This window comes from Falco punctatus (genome assembly GCF_963210335.1).
Source record: "Falco punctatus genome assembly, chromosome: 4".
In the NCBI taxonomy this organism is placed as follows: domain Eukaryota; kingdom Metazoa; phylum Chordata; class Aves; order Falconiformes; family Falconidae; genus Falco; species Falco punctatus.
Window position 1 is genome coordinate 71,440,560 of NC_137583.1, and position 20,204 is coordinate 71,460,763.

The following is a 20,204-nucleotide window of genomic DNA, read 5'->3' on the forward strand; positions in this document are numbered from 1 at the left end:
CAATCTTTTATCTGAGCATGCAAAAATGAGTATTCATAAAAATTATTTTTGTAGGCTTTTTGAAATCTTGTCTTTTTTATTAGATAGTAATATATTACTAATTTTTAATTTGGGGTAGAATCCTAAAGAAATGAAGGACATTCAGGGAGATGGCAAAGTTAATGACCTGGATGAAGACAGTGCTGCTTTTCTGTCGTGAAGACACAGGAGAAGCCATTTGAGAATCATGCAGATAGGGAGCAGAAGCACAGCTAGCCATGGCTGGATGTAATGAACTGTTACTAGTGAATATATGAAACAACAGTTGGTGTATTTCGAAGAGGCAGTGAATGGCTTGAAATCTGTTTGTATGAGGACTTTGGACAATGTAGGTTTACAAAAATAATTATTTTGGTACTCAGAAGAAGGGGCTGTATTCACTCTATATTTGACTGGGTGGAGGGTGTGCTGTTTCTTTTTAATGGGTAACTTGTGATTTGTCTGCCTTGCTCCCTCTGTACTTTTTACTGTTTTTTTTTTTCGTTTTCTTTGTGCAAAGAAGAGAAGAAATCTATCTCTGTTTAAGCTTGAGACTTTACAGCCTTGTTTTCTTTCCTTCAACAGAGAACATACAGAGCTATGTATGACTACAGTGCCCAAGATGAAGATGAAGTTTCCTTCAGGGATGGTGATTATATCATTAATGTGCAACCGATCGATGATGGCTGGATGTATGGTACTGTTCAGAGAACTGGGAAAACAGGAATGCTTCCAGCAAATTATATTGAGTTTGTTAACTAATTTTTGTCTCTAGTCCTTTGAGCTTTATTATGATTTACTCTAACCTTTTAGAAAAAATTCAGAAGAATCTTTTAAGCGCACATGTTCATGACTTTATCACTGCTGTAACAGTCTGCATTCTCACTCAGAATCCAATTTTAGAGTCCTTTAAACTAAAGATAAATAATCAACAAGAAGCTCAAGCTTTGAAAACAGCATTGCTTATAATAGTGCTCCCTCAAAATGAAAAACATATCTGGAAGCCTGGTGCTGCCAGTCCTATAAAGATTTCAGTCAATTAGCTGTAAAGGGGAAATATCTTTTCCCTACACCTCAAAGATATTGTTTCTGTTTATAATAACAACCATAAAATCAATTCACTTCTTATGGCACTCTGAAGTCACAGGAGTTTGAACACATCTTCAAATTATTAGGGAGGTGTTTAATTTTTGAGCAGTTAGCATCCTAATAAAAATAAAAACGTTGAGTAGATAATTCAGTCATTTGAAATAATGGCAAGTAATATGCTAGTGAAAAAAAAAAACTCAACACCCACAAATAAAACACTCTACTGCCCTGCAGCCTTACAATAAGCAGGTCTATTCTGACAGCAAAAATTTCCTGAGTCTTGCATACTCACATTTATTCCCGGATTACCCATTTTCTCTTATTTCGAACAGTGACCTCTTCTATCAGCTTTGCTTGCATCCCAGTCCATCAGTTAGATCCATATCTGGAATCATGGTTCTTCAGTATCTTTTCCACAGAAAATTCCTTGCAAAGACTATCTAGAATATAAAACCTGTCAACTCTTCTGTGTCCTTCTAGTAATACTTAGCATTTAAATAGAAACTTCCATTAGGGCAACGTACAACCAATACTTCGTGTTAGTTCTTTTACCTTCACCTGTACTGCTGTAAATAAATATCCTGTGTGAGGCCCCCGCGCCGTGCAGTCACACAAAGCCTGCAGTCACGTCCCTCCTCCTTACCACAGGTAGCTCGCTTAATGGCTGCTTTGCTGATGAGCTAATGTACCTACCCTGCTGCAGAAATACTTGCACCTCCACTGAGGAGTAGAGGATAGCTCTGGTTATTGTAGTGCGTTTCAGCTCAGTGGCCTATTGCTTCAGTTTCCTCAAGAAATCTTGGTGATCCAACAGTGGGTTGTACGCTTGCCGAATGATTAATGATGGAGAAATACTATGTTTTCTTTTACTGATGTAATCTTTCTCATAACTGACACTGAAAGGGAAACTAACCAAACAGAAGTCCGACATACTGTATGCCATCATGCTTCAGTTTAGCCATCTGTAGAAAACAGTAACAATATTTTGCTGACAAACCTTCACATATGCTATTTGGTGTCCGTTAACTTATGATCAGGACTGAGAGATCCAGGTCTGACTGTGAGGCTGGGGAGAGGTGACATAATGGATCTTTAAGAGGGACTGTGTCAGCAGGCTTGGGTCACAGGGAAGTTGCTTTTGCTTTGACTGGGTGCCAGGAGGATGCCATGTTCCCTCCCAGGGAGAAACTTTGGGAGGAAGGACAAAAGAGTTAAACTTTCATGTGGGAGCTTACTCGTGTGGATGCATACATGTCTAAGGAAGAAAATGTTTTTGCTGATAGTATCATTTGTGGTGTTCAGCCGTGTGCTGGAGAAGTTAATTTTGAAGTAGCTCTCAGAACGTTGAACCTGCACTGGCTTTCTTCCATTTCTGAAATTTTGAAAGTAGAATTAAATATAGAGTTTAAAGGCAATTTTATATTTCTCATTTCACAAAAGTAAGCGAGCAAGCCTGCAATAGTTATTTAGAGAATAAAGAAGGCAGGCGGTATGGATTTATTGTGTCAACTGAAAGTTGTCAGTGCCAATACTTCCTAGTTCTGTTTTTGCACACAATTAGGAATTGGAAAGCTTATGCAATTATTTTTAGGTCATGCTAACACAGGGCTAATACCAGATGCCAAACAGCGTGGAATGACTGTATTAAAAAAAATAAATTAAAAAATGCCCGTGACTGTGGAATTGCCTGTGCTTTCTTGTCAGCTGTGTAATTTCAAGGCTAAAGCTGACCGGGGGCATCTAGCTTCAAGAACTGTGGTTTAAAACCAGGGATGCGATACTGCAAATATGCAATCTGTATGGGTGACACTGCTGTCATTTGAAATTCTTAAAAGTTTTGTGTGTAGAGCTGCTGCTGTGACACACCCTTATGAATCACTGGTGACTTTCACATGAAATTAGCAAGCTTTGCAAGTCAAATGGCTTTCTCAAAAGGGTGATGTGGTAACCTGAGCTAGAAGCTCTGAGACAAGCAGTCTGTTTCTGTGTTGGTTTTCATCACCAGCCATCAACAGCAAGGAGAAGAATCTCATCTTACAATGGCTGGCACATTTTCTGAGGAGGCTTGATGCAGAATTGGCTATCACTTGCTGCTGTACTGCTCTATTAGCTGTGTAATGCTGACAACAATAAGGACAACTTGTCAGTTTGTTAACCAGATATGAACAAAAAGAAATATAGGGAATAGATACATTGCATCAAGTTGCAATTTTTAGTGACTTATAAAAAAGAAAGTCTCCACCTATAAATATACTAGCATTCTCCTTAAATGAGGAGATGGCTTGCAGCGTTGAGCACTGTATGTGTAGTGAACAGTAAATCAGAAAATGAACATTCGATGACATTAGAGGACTCTGTTATGCTAAACAATGGAAATAAAATTTCCTTTATTAATTTTGAATATTCATCAGCCTGGCAAAACAGCTAAAGCAATTTGCAAAATAAAAATGTCAGGAAAACAAAACAACATGTGAATTGTATTTCTCTTGAGAATGGTATGTCAGCAGAATTACTAAGAACTGTTTTAAGCTACTCATTCATGTAGTCAGGTTTTTATGTTGTATATGCTTAGTAATCCGTGTTCATATGGAACAGTTCCTGCTTTTTGATGTAAACCAAACTTTAATGTCATTATGCAGTTTTGTTCTAGCAGTGCTATCAAAGGCCCAAAATTATCAGAGTGCAATTATAAAAATGATGTTTTTTTAAGATCTAAAATTTGTAAGATAGGGAGAGTAAGTCAGCAACTAAATTGTGCCAGCTCAGGTTTTACAAGGTGTACACTGGAGCCTGTTACATGCAGTGGGATATAGGTGTGAACAGATGTTATATGCTATCTTGTCACCTTTGAAGTGTAAATTCCTTTTAAACGCAGCATGTTCCCCTCACTGTACTTTTTTTATGCAGACAGCATTTTTCTGGGGGAAAGGAAAAGACTTTTAAGGAGCTGAATTTCACAAGATATTCCAAAATTCAGGTTGGAAGTTCACACATTCCCATTTTAAGCATTTTAGAAATGAAGAAGATACAATGTGCTGTAATTCTTGCTAACACAAGTATAAATGTAGAAAACAACATAGAGCATATTCATACATATATACAAGAACAAATGGGTGCCTTGCTTTTCATTACTCTTTCTTGCCTGGCTAATTTTCATTTTCTAAACAAAGCTACTTACAGATATCACAGTTGTAATTTTTCATTATGGAACATTAGCATTTAATCTTGATGAAACAGGGTTTTCTTGATTACATTTGGCATACCATAAACCACTTCAGCAGATTGGGATTTGACAAAGGATCACATCCCATGGATTATATTTTTGACAAATGTGTCCCAAGTGTTCCTCGGGGATATGGAAGGTCTCTAATACTTAGGAAAGGTAATAATTCTAGTTTTTATTGTGCAGCGACTGCATGTCATCTTGTACAATGAAAAGGAAATGACAAATACAGAAGTCTGTGGCAGAAAGTGGTACAGGGTATAAAATGTTAGATTTTAATTATGTTGATTAATACTCCATTTAAAATACAGAATACGCTTTAGTAAATGTTTAAATAGTATACTGAAACAGACAAAAGATGCTGTTGAAGTTCTCCAAACTGATATGCTGGCAAATACAAAGTACTGGTGAGCTGTAGAAGAATAAAACATTTTGCGATGCTTTTAGTGATTTTCTCCAGCTTTATGCCATAGGAACCTCATCTCTCCTTTTGAAAGAAAACCTGAAAGCTATATTTCCTAAACTGCCTGCACTACAACAGTATATTCAAAGGAATTTCATATGCTTCTTGTGTCTGATAAATAGAATTTGCATATTGTACTTAAGTTGTAATCCAGTTGTTGTTGACATTTGTTTAATTATTATTATTTTAGGGGGGAAAATAAGCTATACTGTAGCATTACAATCGTGTATTTAATATTACTATTAGAAATTGCTAGAACATTGGAAGACAGCAATGACTGTATTGACATTGATTAGCATGATGTGGAAACCCTCTCAGCTGTTGGTTTTTGCAGTGTGATATAAAAAGCAAAAATGAACCGCTGTGCAGTTTGGCTTATGTTTGCTTTAAAGTGTGTAAAGTTTTAGTTATTTTGCAAAACTGTACTGTATTTGGGAGTATACAGTTACGAAGGTAACAATTGTTTTTCAAAGGACAGATATACTTACTCTTGGATCATATGATGTATCATCTTAATTTGGCTTTTGTTATGCAGAAAGTTAACACCAGCTATTAAAATATATTTTAGTAGAAATGCTTTAATTCCTGTTTTTTCCTCTACACTGTGAATATTTAAGCCTTGGTGGACTAGAGCAACATCATGCTGCCCAAAGTACTAACCTATGCAAACTAGTTCACATTTTAGTTGATGTCACAGTGGATGTAACATAACAGTTTATTTTGCATAACATTGAACGTCATTCAAATAAAATATTAAACTCAGCACTATGTATGTATTATATTCATAAACAATACTCTGCAAAGCTACCATACCTATTAGTATAAGCGATCAAAGATATATATTGCTTTAACTAAGGAAGCTTTGAGTTTTCAAACATAATTAGAATAGTTAGCACTATTATTCTTCAAGCTTGATCTCAAAATATAGTTTCCCAAACCACCATTTTATTTCAGAAGTGCCTTCTCCTTGGAGGGTTAATTTGCTTTTTCTGTCTGTATTTGTAATCTTCAATAGAACAGTGAGTTACATTCCATGTCCCTTGGTTTGTTTAAATAAGCAAAGGTAGCAAGTGAAGGAGGTCTGCTGATATGACTAATACCAGTTTCCTGGTTTTTGAATGGGCATTTGGTTAGGTGTGCTCTCAGTGAAATGCTAATGAAAACAAATCAGATTACTGGCCTCTTTAAGACAATTTTATATACAAATATGGTTCTTGGGTTATCTTTATTCACTTACACAAGTAAACTATTCCTACAACATTTTAAGAAGGTTTAAGTTAAAATCCAGAAGTATTTTGGAACTGCTCTGCCTGAAGAAGTTTATTATACTTAGGAACATGTTTTATTTGAGTATTGAGTGTGCAGTCCAATGGACTGCATTAGGATCTTTTGATTTTTATCAAGTGTTACTTTGAAGAAGGCTGTTAACAATGAGTGAGGACAGATGGCAGCTACAAATGGAGCTGGTTAGTTCATTGTAGGTAAGTGATGTACAGTTGCTACCATACTAATTTTCTCCTTAAGAAATACATGTTAGCATTTCCTGTGAAGTTTAATTAGTTACAGAGCTCTGATTCCATGATCTGTGGTGATTTTATATATTGAAATGCTGCCAGTATAGCAAAATCCCATCTTTATATATATTGTAGCAAACAGGAGTTTTCAATAAGAAAAAGATTTAAGAGCTGCCAAAATAGACCTCAAGCACTCAGAATGTGTTTTATTTGCAAACCCCTCCATAATCTGCTAGAGCAGCTGGAGTACTTGATTTTTTTATTTCTATCCTAAATATATAATTCAGGTGAAGTTTCTCCTCCTGAGAACCACTGATACGAAGTTGGTAGGAGTCATGTGTTCGGCATTTGAAGGCTTATGTCCTTGTTCATTAGCAGTGTCAAATCTAATAAATGGCTGAAGTGAAGAGGGCTTTCCTGTCTTTATTGACCCCACAGAGTATCATCATCAAAAGGATCTATGTACTGGCACTTGGAAGAACCTCCATACTGTATATTGGATGGGTTGAGACTTTCTAAATATCACTGCTTTTAGGGTGCCCTCTTTTCTGCTCTGTCACAGAACTGGGCTTTTCATTTTCTCTGTTGTGTTAATTAGCAAGAGTAAGGTAATTTTACATAGAGTTTTCTGTACTGAAGGAATGGTTGCCCAATGCACTGGCTGTGACAAGTACTGCCTGCTCTCCTTCCTTCCACTCAAATCCACTGCCCGTGTTTCCAGTCCTGTCCTGCAGGGTACCATCCTCTTCTTTCCATGAAGCTACCCGTGGGACACACTGAAGTGGTATCACCAAATGATCCGGATTTGTTTTTTATTTCCAAATGATTCTTTTTGTCAACATTCTTTTTGTGATTCAGTTTATTGCACAACCTCAAGAGCAATAGCATCAGCATAAGGAAAGCATGATATGGGTGGGAAGGCGCGGCTGAAGTGAAAAGCCACAGATTTCTTACTCCGGTTTTGCTGCAGAGGTTACTACAAGTCAACCATGTGTCTGAGAGTGCGAACTGAACAACTAACCTGTAAGCTGAACAATACTTTGTAGATGTGCTTGACCTATATCTGTGCATATGTAGTGCTGTAGTGTCAGAGGTGACTAAGGGGTAGTGTGCAGATACCTAGTCCAGCTTTTGAGCAATTAGTCTGAAGCCCAACAGCATGCCATCCACTGGCATATGGCATTTGTAAGGGCAAATTTATACTTCCAGAAAATTAGACTTCAGATAGTACAGAGGGAATGAATTCTTGTGCCCCGCAGGAAGGAAATCCCAGTGTACAGTCAGAAGATTGAGCTCCATGGCACCACAGCAAGTTCCTGACTCTGAACTGTGTAAATACCAGGGTGAGATGATGTGACACAGAGCTGATATGCCTTACAAATTTGATATTGCGTGATGTGCTATGTGCTGGGCACGTGTTTAACACTGTCAGCAGAAACTGGCGAATCATAATTATGCATTGTGTCCTAAACAGAGTCTGAGCAGTCCTTGATTTTATATATTTTAAGGTTGAATTCTTTCTTACCTGCCTGCTGTTTATAATCAAGATATGGAGAGGCCCGGTCTCATGTAGAAGACTACCGGCTTGTGGCTTTGACCATTTGTGACTACAAAGAGACATCCTCCAGGTATTAACATTTGGCTCTTAAAACATTGCTTGGCATATAGATATCCATTTTCAATGACTTCACAAACAGCTTGTAGCTTTTGTGATTGTTCTTCGATTGAAGGCATAATTTTTCTGTGTTTTTCCTCCTCCTCCATCTTTCTTCTCTTGACATGCTTACAGCCTCTGGGAGTGTGTTTCTTTGGACAGCAGCTTTTCCAGGACCCAAAGGAGGTATTTTTAAGAGGTTTCTGAAGGCACTGAGAAGAATTTGAATTGCTTGAAAACTGTTAGTGTTATCTCTGTATTAAACTCTCCCTCCCCCAGCAGTTCTACACTGGATTCACTGTATATCTTGGCCCTTTTGCCTCCTCTTCTTTCAGCCAGGCTGTGACATTTCTGACAGTGAACCCAACGGGCTTGAGACATCTCCAGTCAGGCCTCTCTGGCCTCTATAGTTCCTGCATTCAGGATTGGAACTTTAGCATGCCTCACCTACCTGTTCTCCTGTCAAGACCTTTGAGCAGAAGTCAAAGAATATGGACATGTGCCCATTTACATGTCTGTGGCTCAGCTATGAACAATTATCTGTGAAAAGTCCTCTTAACTGTGCTTTCACTGTCCTCAGGGTGCTTCTGAGCTCAGCTGCTCGTTTCAGAGAAGAGGGAGATCAGATTTTTCACTGTCTCGTCAATACCCAAATCAGTTCTTGTTCATTCTCTTCTTCAGAAGGTTAGCATCTCCATTATGGTATCCTCGATTTTGAGCTGAACTTTTGGTTCAGGAGTCATTCTGTCTCCATCAGTGTTAGAGTGAAGATCTTGTGCTGTGTAGATGTAGTGTGTTGCTCACTGTGGAAGCTGTGTTGATAGGCTCTAGCCTGCTTACTGGAACTTTTCAGTTCTTAGCACCGCTTATTCTGAGTTCATGAGATAGGGTCTCTGTGAGACACAATTACCTATATCAAAATCCAGCCTTTCTATACATAAATATGTCATTATAAAATAAAAAAAAAAATTCCTGACTTATATTTTCTTTGTTTCTAAGATGATATTGACAACTTCTGATTTCATAGGAAGCATACATGTAAAATAAATTAGATGAATTAGGCGCTAAGGGACTGTTTAGGCAGGCTACGATGACTGCAGTGTGGATATCTGAAGTTAGGTGGGATAAATGGCGTATCAGGTCTTGCTAGGAAGTGGTTCAGCTGAGAACTTGAGTTCATATATTTGAGTGACCCAGCTATTCAGGAGGCTGTCGTTTTCATTTCTACTCCAGCCGTTCAAAGCAAATACAAGAATTGGATGACAATTATTTATAATCAACTAACTAGGTGTGCAGATTAATTCCTCCATCAGCGTGGAAGTGGAGAAAGTGGATCAGATAGTTTTGGCAAACCATGTGCAAGGTAGAGCAAACAAGCAGGCTGAGTGTTGAGCTAGGCATTTGGGTTGACATTCAGCGTGCACACACTTTCAACCTTTATCTTTCCTCCTTCTAACTTTTTTAAAAAAATAATGGAAGGGCTCTGCTCCTTGTAGTGTGACTTAGCATGCTGTTAGACAAATTAATGGAAGAATAGATTCAAGGGCAGGTGTAAGGTCTTAAGACAACATTTTACAGTTACGCTTTCAAATCTTAAAGTTAGTTAAACTTTTACTTTGGTCTTTTTGCATTTTCTTTTGGCCCTCAAAACCCAATGAAATTACTGTGCTCTACTTTCAACATTGTATTCCCTGTGGCAGTTACCTTTGTGACAAGGGACAAAGATCACAAACGTTGGAGTACTTCAGATAACTTTATCTCCCTGCAATTTCTTATTGCTATGCTAAATAACACCTGTGAAATACCTCCATTCCATGGCTCTTTACTCCACCCTCAAGCAACATATCAAAACAAGTAACATATTCACTGTTCAGATGCCATTGGCCATGATGCTGTGTTGCACAGCTGTGATAATTAAGGAAGGGAGGACACATGGTACAGTGACAACAGGTACGATCTTGACAGAGTGCAAGCACCTAGTGAAGACTCCTGTGAGAGCTTTCTCAGCTCATCACTCCTTTGAAAATAGTAGCCATTACTATGGTACCAGTGCTCTGTGAGATCAGTAAAGTTGTAACTTTGCAACTGGGTTTATTTTCTGGATGCTATCAAGTAAACACAGCTGCAACTGCTTTTGGACATACTGAGTTTAGATATTTTGACTAGTTGCTGCTTATGTTTTTGTTGGTGTTCTACTGCTTTGTTTTTCTGCTTCTCATGGTATGATGGCCAAGCAGGAAGAATACATCACATCTGCTCATTTTAGGGCCTTCTGCCAGTCTAGAGATGTATGTTTTCTTATTTTGAGCCTTTTTTCTTTTTCCTAGTGCTGCCGAACTGGTTCTCAAAGATCAAGGATATGTGCAGGAATGTACTCGCCCCCCTACAAGAAGGCCAGAACTGTGATCTGAGCTGGTACAAAATGACTCAAAACGAGGGCATATTCACTGGTCACAATCAAACTAATTTGTCCCCTAAGCTGAACGCATGATCTCAGAAGCACACACAGTCCTGTGCCCCTAAAAATTTTCCTCCTCTAAATACTGCTGGTCTAGTGACTATGTATTTTAGAGCTATGTGAATCCTGTCTGAGGAACATACTTTTTTTTTTTTTTTGTTTTGTTTTTTGTAAAATTACAACAGGCTTTTCATGTCTTACTGCAACATGCTTTAACCCTGATGACCATAAGGAACCTACAACTGGATCAGAACTTCACAGCTTAGTAAGGTAGGTGGAACAAGCTTACCTAGTCTGTGCATTAGTTTACTCTAAAAAGCTTTTTATTGTTTGAATTCTGTACAGATATGCAGTGTTTGAATTCTAATTTTTTCCTCATTTGAATTCTGTACAAATATGCAGTGAAGTTCTGTACAGGACTGAACAGTTTTAAGAAGCAACATTGGGAAACCATGGATCATATCAGGGTAACTGAACCTTGTTTCTTAGTCCAGACTCAAGTTTCTTAATCTGCTGTATTTCTTCTCTGTATCATGCTGTGTGTTCAGCTGAGGCAAAAACAAGAATTGAAAGGGCAGATTTTATAATATATTAAGGCTCAGAACCAAGAAAATGAAAGGCAAGCTGTATTTTCGAATTGCATCTGAAATCATCAACATTGGTAACAGACTGATGTTGGAAATTTCACTCAACATTTTAACACTCTAGTGTGCTTCGAGAAATCACTCATCATCTTTCAATGACTTAACTATATAAATAGTGAAATGTTCACTGAATTAGGAATCACAAAATTTTTGTTTACCCTTAAACCAAGTATCTAACAACTAGACTAGAGCTATGTTTCTGTAGTCTAAGGAATGTTTAATTAGGCTATATGAAATGGGACATCATCAGTGAAATGGGTATCAGTTCTGAATTCTCTGTGGTTTGGCAGTTAGTTATTTTTGGACAAGCTACTTAGTCAAAACCTTTTCAATGGTGAGAAGAACAAACAAATCCTGGGTAAGGATTGAAGTTACTGGATTAAAAGGAAGCTAACTATGTCTGCTAGTCATGCTCTGAAAGACCATCTGTTAATTTTTTATAATAGAGCTGAGATACACCCTCAGCAAAGTGTTCAGGGCTGTGAGATGTGAGTAGGGATGAATGACTGCCTGTGCCATTCCAGGTGAGGTGCTTCAGCTTGGAGATATTTAAGACTTGGTGCTGGTCTCTGCATTTCCTACCTGCTATCAAGAAACTGTGAAGGGGTGATATATAGTACACAGCTCTGACTCAGTATGTCCTGTGTGGCCAAACACGTCAAGGGTAATTTTTAAATTGTGTTGTGTGGAGTGGGTGGGAAAATGCGCATTTTGGCCTTCAACAGACAGGAAATCCCCAAGCAGAAATGGGCCACCTGGAAAAAGTGGAGGCCAAATTCTATCTTTCTGTCCCAGCTTTGTTAAGGGTGTGGGTGCACCTCACCAACCTCTGAGGAAGTGAGAGATTTTGCCCCCGATGAGCTGGTGGTGCTGCACCTCTGCTGGTGGCAGCAGGTCCTGAGCACAGACCTTCTTGGAGCAAGTCACTCCAAGCAGGTGGCCTTGTGGGCACCTTCCTCAAAACCTGCAGCTCAGCCCTGCTATTCAGCATTGGCTCAGTGCCAGCAGATTTCTGAGCCCTCATTTTTATTTTTTATTTCTTTTCTTTTCTGTAAGTTTCATACTTTGTTGCATATTTTTATCTCCGGCAGCAGAGCAGTAGCTGCGGCAGGAGGGACATGGATGTGTTAGCTGGAGGTGGGAGTGCAGCTATGGAGGTGGTGCAGCCACTGTGCCAGGAGGGGATACAGACCTGGGGAAGGCAGGAGGAGCTGCAGAGCTGGGGGTACCCCTCTGGGCTGTGACAGACCAAGTCACCCAGGAACGGAGCCTCACCGCTCACTCCAGCTCGTGAAGGATGCTCAGGAAAGGGTGGTGGAAGTTCAAGCACCATTTCTCCTAAGCGGATCTGTGAGCACTTGTGATTAATATTTTTCATAGTCTCCAGGCCAACTACAAAACCTGGAGGAACAGAAGGAGCATTCCTGGAGTAAAATTTGATTATTTTCCTTTAAATCAAATTACCCTTGAAAGCACTTAGTGCCTCCCTTAGCCTGCTGTTTTCCAAGCGTGGTAGGTTTTACCATGAAAACCAGCCTTCATAGCTTTTTTTTTTTTTTTTCTTTCTTGTTGAAGTGCAGAGCAAACTTCCTCTTGTTTCTTCTTTTATTTGGGCATTTTCCTGCTGTGACAGGAGCAAAGGTCTCTTCACCTGATGCAGTGTTCAGATGTTCAGAAACTGCCGCTGGCCACAGTCATTTGCAGTAATCCTGATACATGTACCACTGATCGCTGTGTACCTCTCTGCATTTTTCTAAACCTCTCTGCATTTATAGAAAAAAATGTCCAGGAGCTGAGATGGAGGTATACAACAATATCTCTTTTCTTCTTTTCTGTTGTACACTGACAGGGAAGCTGAGGAGCAAAATAACCGGATGTGAGATTTTAAACACAGCCTTACAGGACTGGGTGAACCATACGTAGTTCATTAGCCCCCTTAGCAATAAAAAAGGCAGTCAAGTAAAACTGGCACAAGGGGGCAGATGCACACCATTGAAATGTCTATAGTTTAGGACTGAGATTGTGTTTACGAATGATCAGAATTAGCTGCAGGACATAGTCTGGTAACTGTCTTGCTATATGCATAAATGGCTATGTTAATTGTGTTTCAAGTAAAGTTGTACTGTATATTTAATTAGAATTTCTACATAAAATCAAAAGGGTTTAGTAATACGAATTGATTACAAAAAATGATCTCCAGTGCAAATCAATATCAGAGATAACTAAGGAATGAAAATATGTTTCATTAATATTTTTTACTGGATCAGACGAGCTGAGCCATTTAACTATCGTAATTCAACACTTAAAATATAAAAATATTGGCACCGTATTGTTGTGGTGCTTAAAAATGTCCTAGTACTTGAAAATGCATATGTGCTCCCTGAACAGTGATAATTACTTAGAAATCTGTGCTGGTGCCTATGGTGGTGTCTTAGGAGTTCGTAGAGTTTAATGTGTGTAACAAAATGCTGTATATGACTGCAAGAAAACCAGTGCAGGAGGCATAGTCAAGGAGAAGCTGCAGTAAGAGATGCTGCAGCAGCAGAGGTTTTATTGTACTATTAAGACCAATCAATCTGCTCTAGAGACAGCTACGCATGCAGTGACAGGATTTTTCTCCCCAAACCTCTCCTTGTTGTGATGTACACTGCATCTTTATTACCTGATCTATTCCACATTTCAACCAAAGCAAATTAGTATTTTTGATACTTTTTTTTTTCATATTAAAAGACAAAACTCAAGTGCTAAAGGTAAAAGTAGTGATTTTATTTCATGTGAGTCCATTAAAAATGAACTTTTATTGCTGGCTGAACTTAACATAGCACTTTGTTGCTCAAACAATGTCAACTTCAAAATCATCTCCTATTTAGATTCATCTGAAATTTTTAAATATGCAAGACATGGAGATGAAGCTTTGTATGAACAGGGGTATTTCATGAGAACTTCTCTGTGGCCAAGTTGAAATTAGTGGAATCGATACAAGAGAATAAGAACCTACTCACACATGTATACAGGGTGAGTCTGAAATTCACTGTTAATTTGGGAGACTTTATCTTGGAAGGAAAAGGCACTCAAAACTGTTTAAAATCCCACTGTTTTATTAGTATAATACCATTGTGCCAGCAGGTGATTAACACTTGCCTTGAAGCGGTGGGGGCTCTATTCAGCTGAAGGCAATGAAGAGGTGAGTAGATGGTGCTTCCCAGCTGCCTTTTATGTTTCCAAGCACATTCCTCAGCCTCACTTGGGTTGTTCCAGGTCAAAAATGAGGATGTTCCTTTTCAGACCATTGATCTCTCTCACGTCATCCATGACTGACGTTCCCTAAATACATGATTTTTTCATTTTACCTACTGACCTGTATTACTGACATGATAAAGCAGTTCCTTTGCCTTTTCTTTATATAGATGCTTTCTACATGAGTGTAGCTTTAATCTCTTCCACAGTTGCCAAATGTAGTATTTTCTTAAGAATTTCTTCATATGCCAGTTACAAATAATTACAAATAATTTTAGTTCTCTTCTGAAATTCCTCCATTTTCTCTTTGTTTCTTTCATTGCCTAAAATGAGTGCAAGGATTGCGAAACCTTCACAGAAGCACAGAAAGAAGGACAACTTCTCCCTTTCTCTAAGAAGTGATGCCAAATATGTAGGGTGTAGCTGAGGTCCATGATTGTGACGGAGAGAAGACCCTGGGCAGCATCTCCAGCATCAGACACTGCTAGGACTTGGCTTCTGCTCCTCTTGGGCCTTTGTAGGGAATCTGCTGCTCTTATAGCTCCACTTGTTTCCCCTATTTATTAGCTTTACAAAATTACATCTCCTTTACCGCTTTCTTCCACCTTGGGTGCATGCGCCTGGGTCTTCTGTGGCTTTTCCTTGCACTTGGGTATCCTGGTCTTGGAGATCCATTTGATGTGCTCCAAACTAGAACTGCATACCATGGCAACGTAAAAAAAAATAATTAAAAAAAAAAAAAAAAGAAAAAAAGAAATGATGGTCAGAGCATTTGGAATGAAAGTGAATTCAAACTCAGGCCATGATCGAGGTCTAGATGTGGCTGTGTGGCTTCACCTCTCTGAGTAGAACCAGAGACTGGCTCCAGCCCCTGGGAATGGGCCTCTGGAAGGCTGTGCATTGCAGGGCCTCTGTATGGCGCCGTACAGGCTCCTCTCCTTCATCTGAGAGTGTAATAAAGTGGCTGCGAAGTGGTTAGTTGCTGTGATTGCCCTTTTCCAAGCCTTGAATGTAGATGCTATGGTTACTTTTAAGGAATCTGCACGCCTTGAATTTTCAACAGTAAGTGCTTGTGTTTCATTACATTACCTAGTTATGTCCCTAGCTTCTTAGCCTGAATATTACTGGGATGCATTTTTTAACATTTTTCTATGCATTCTCTTTCCCAGTCATGATAATTACCTAATTCTACATAGTTTTACTAGTAAGAATTCCAAAGTTGCTTTCAGCTTGCATTTCTGTTATTTTTTTTTTATTATTATTATTATTTTTACAGGCAATTTTACTTATTAATTCTGACTATAGAATTGGTGGATTCCTCCACTGTGTTTTGTGAATGTAATAAAGCAGAGCAGAAGATATGAGAGCTTTAGTTTCATTCCAGATTTTTAATTTTGTTTATAGTTAGGTCATTGCCAAGGTGTTACAGAGACACTTTGATTAAAATAAAAAAATACATTGCTGAAAGCAGGAAGACTAGGTAATAAAATAAAGCTATTTAGCATGTCATAATCTTTTAAATTCCAGTTACTTGCTGTAAACCTGGGGTAAAAGTGGTTTCTTTGCAACATGATCCAGTCCCACAGGAAACATGCTAACATTATAAAAGTAATTTTAAAGTTTGTACATTATTTTTACAATATGATCAAGACCATTTTCAACTGCATGGATGAAGACTTAATTTTATGGTCTGTGAAGAGGAAACTTCTGTCATTGAAACAATTCCCTTACTTCATCTTTCAACCCTAGTTGTTCTTTCCCAGATTTTAGTTGTTGGTGTTTATTAACCTACATTTGGCCAGACAGCTAGTTTTAGCCAATCCATTCCTGTAGGTTGATCATCTTTGTCCTGGCATATTGTACAAGTTGTTTCTGACCTCAGCCCTCTGAAAACATGGAAAGCATTTCCTAATAATTTTAGTGGAAGATCTGTGATAAACATTACTATATTTACTGAGTGTTTGTAAAGCACCAAATTATGTTCAGCTAATGACTGATGCTGAAGTTAACACATTTCACAGCTGGACATTAGCTAATAAACACAAGCTGGTCTAAATGTGGTAGCTGTTTATCCTCTCAAGAAAAAAACCCAAGTTTTATCCCAGAAAGTCTGGGTGAAGGTTTTAAACCAGACAGTTTTACAGTCATGTTGTCATTCCTCAAATTAAGACTATTTCTGCACTGCCTGTCCATGCCGTAGGAACTGTGAATGGTGACTCAGTAAAGAACCACCTTCTGTGGCTGGTTTATTCAAAGGTCCTGACACAGAGTGCTGTAGAGCAATACTCTGCCATGCATAAAATCAAGTCATTAAAATGCTCTTAAAGTACATTTTAGAACAGGAGGAGTACTATTCCCTGTGTCCTGACCCAATTCATGTTTACGTCATTATTTTCTGTTTTCACAACACTAATTATTTTCTATTTTCACAATAATTTATTGTTTTCAGTGGAGAGAACACTGATTTTGGTGGTGTACAATTTAAGTATACTAGGCAGGATCCAGCCTGCTGCACTGACCCCTTTCTCTGGTACAGAGTTGGGCTGTTGCGTTCCTTATTACACTAGAATTGCTGCTGCTTCCCAAGATGGCTTGTTTGTATATTTTGTAAGCCACAAGCAATTCATAGAGAATTTTTTATGACTTTTGCTTAAACAGTTATCTGTGGTGGTGCCATGACTTAGAAGTCGTGCTCTAAGAAACTTATATATGCAATGATTAGAAAATGTCTGGATGAAACAATACTGATTTTTCCAGTGAAAACTTAGATGTTTGTTTCCTGAAGATTTTAGTGACTATTCCTCCTGTTTGTATATCTGTGCTTTGAAAAGCTCTTCCTGAGCAAGCAGACAGGTGATCTGCTCAGTCAGCCCCAGCTTTAAACTCAGAGAAGTGACAGATGGAAGAAGGGAAACAGGACAACAGAACATGTATGTGTCTTACACAGTTGAGAGGTACTTGTGATGTTTTTTTCCATTTTTGCCAGATCTTCAAACATCACCTGTCAAATAATTCAGAGGATTTCATTCTGTAAGCCTTGTTGACTCCATGCCGCATAATTCAATGAGGATGTGACAGGTATTTTGAAGTTGCACCACAAAGCTTGCGGTTCACCTCTTACTTCCCTGGCTGAAAACATCACCGTTGCCAAACAACTATCAGAGATGATAAACAATTTTCAGGCCCAGAACAGAAAAAAAATATTACAGCCTGTAGATACCTCTTCCAGTTCTTGATTGCAAATATTCATTACTTCATTTTGCTCATGGACTGAATTTATCGTGGAATGAATCATACTTTTATATCTCTGCTGACTGAGATCTTTCTAGTAGCACTATACATCATATGTTAAACGCAAGATCTACAATGGCATAAAAAGGGAATCCATTGTATATGATGAGGTTCATGAATCCTTAATTTCTGTTCTACACATAACAAAGAAGGTGATGTATGCTGTCCAAAATGAAACCTAAGGTAATGCCAAAAATTTAAAGGCCATGCCAAAATATGTTTGGATACCTAAGAGCAGGAGTGTTACTATGTCTTAGAAGCATCTTATGTCAACTCTTTTTAGGAAGAAATACTGAGAATTGGAAGAAGAACCGTAATTTATTAATAGCTTATTGGTGACTAGCTTTTTCCTGGCAGTATGTCATGGGTGCAAAACACATTCCTCAGTGACTAATGTCTTTTAGGTGTCATTTAAAATTATCAAGTGGTTATTACATGATTATCTGTTTATTGGGTGAAGTTTTGACCCTTTTACTTTCCTTAGGTTCTTGTTCCTACCAAGATTTTATATACAAGTTGGATGAGTTGCGTACTTTTGTATAAACTAGTGGGGATGACTCGTTATTTTCACTTATAAACAAGTCTTTTAGTAAAGCTGTTGCTTTAGTTGCTATTCAGAAGCTCTCAGTTCAGCTTTTTTTGAAGTGTATTCCAATATATTTATGTATGTGTGTATATATCTACACCTACCTCTTACCATTATAACAGATAAATGTAAACCTAGCTGGAACTTTGCTGTTTAGAATTTAATTTTAGTTGTGTAAGTCCAAGTGGAAAGCAGAGTTAACTGCAGTTCTGTGGGTTTTTTTACCTGATGTGAACTATGTCAGTGAGAAAAGGAACCAGCCCTGCCCGACCAGCCATTTGTTCTGCCCTGTACCATCCTCACTATTACGGAATGGTCAGGGTTGGACGGGACCTCTGGGCATCAACAAAACACCATTGGAAGTGTCTGTACAGCCATACAGTGAACCAAATCCAGCAGCTGAGCACGACTACAGCTAACTCACAAACAAAAGAAGTTAGTTTCAGTGTTGATCAGTAGCCCATCCTGGGTCCTAGCATGGCTGATGAATGCAAGCCACTGCTCAGGAGCAGAGGTCAGCTGGGAAAGACCAAAAACTTGTCAGAGCTTATTAGCAGAAGATACATTTCTGGACAGAGAATCTTTCTTCAGTGACATTATAGCATTGTTTTCACTGCTGTTTCCCAAAGTGTAGGACACCTTTCTTTTTTCTTTTTCTTTCTTTCTTTTTTTTTTTTTTTTTTAAAAAAAAGAATCTAGTTAGAATTGTGTGGACTTTTTTTTTTTTAAGTTTTTTTCCCATCTCTTAGGGCATTTACAATAAAGAGCAATGAAGTTTCAGTCTTGGAGAAGAATTGTAATAAAAACAGGAATAGTAAAAGCTAGATATCCTACCTTGCTAGTGCCAGTTTAATTTCATGAGATATAGACATACAGGAAACTGGTGTGGTGTTTCAGTGGAGATTGTCATGTTACCGTCATGGTACATTTATCCAATGTAGATGAGGTTTAAGACAAAGCTGCTGATTCATATAGTCCAATATCAGTAAGACTTTTAAAGCCAAATGTTTTGTAGAAACATGAAGTAGAAACATAACCATCAGAATCAGAATTTAAATTCTTCTCACAATGTTTTGAGCTTGTTCCTACTCTATAAGCGAAGCAGCCTGCTGTTTGAAAGAAATTTGCCAAGATTCTCAAGATAAATATGGGATGTTTTGCTGTGCAGCTTGGGTAAACATATTTGAGATATGTTGAAATAGCTAGCCTGGATCCTGCCACCTATGAAGCCATGGTGTGTGAAGTAAAATGATCAAGGAGCAAGGTGAGAGCTTCAGTGTTTTGTTGTGCTGAACTCTACCAACCATAGCTGTCAATACTCAGCTATATCAGAGCTAACTTGAACATGTTTACCTGAACCACAGGGACTCCAGCAGACATGCCCATTGTGTACTTCCAGCAAATATAAGAGAAACTATAATGCAAAGTACTCATTAGAAGATAAACAACAATTTAAGTTCTGGCATCAGCAAAATTTAATGGGATTCATGGGGATTAGGGAAAGCATTAAACTTTGAGAGGACAGTGTGCTAGCCAAAGTGGAGACTGGGTGGGAAGTTGTGCTTGGCTCTTTCCCTTGATTATGTCCAAGGGGAAAAACAGAAACAGAGATCTAATAAGCCCCAGAAGCAAGGTAGTCTGAGGCTTACATTTACTTGAGTTATACCAATGCCAAACACTTGAGAGTGAAATTCAGACACTGTAGAGCTCATTGAGGAACATTAATTTCTGCCCTTGATTTGCTGGTAAAGATGTCCTGTGTGATTAGGAGAGGAACACTGAAGTTGTTTCATTGGGTGGTTGGTTTTTTGGTTTTTTTGTTTTGGTTTTTTTTTTGGAGGGGTGGTGGAGGGGGGCGGGGAGGAAGGGGGTAAATAAATAAATAAATGTGACTTTTCTTTGTTTTATTATAAAGGAGAAACTTCCTGGGTTACTTGGAGAATCTGTGCCCTTTTACTTGGTAGTCTTCAGCTATATGTTGAGCAAACTTGTCAGGCGGTTACAGGATGTATGCTTTATTAAGATCT

General features: G+C 38.4%; 1 protein-coding gene across 6 annotated transcripts in view; it reads left to right on the forward strand.

The window, feature by feature from the left end:
• The window catches only part of NEBL (nebulette), a 309,240-nt gene extending 290,390 nt beyond the window's left edge, over positions 1 to 18,850 (forward strand). For all 6 annotated transcript variants that reach the window (XM_080382351.1, XM_080382349.1, XM_080382350.1 and 3 more), the window contains one exon: positions 604 to 18,850. In XM_080382351.1, the coding sequence (XP_080238477.1) occupies positions 604 to 780 (177 nt within the window). In that variant the 3' untranslated portion in view covers positions 781 to 18,850. The remainder of the gene's footprint in view (positions 1 to 603) is intronic.
• Positions 18,851 to 20,204: the final 1,354 nt, after the last annotated feature.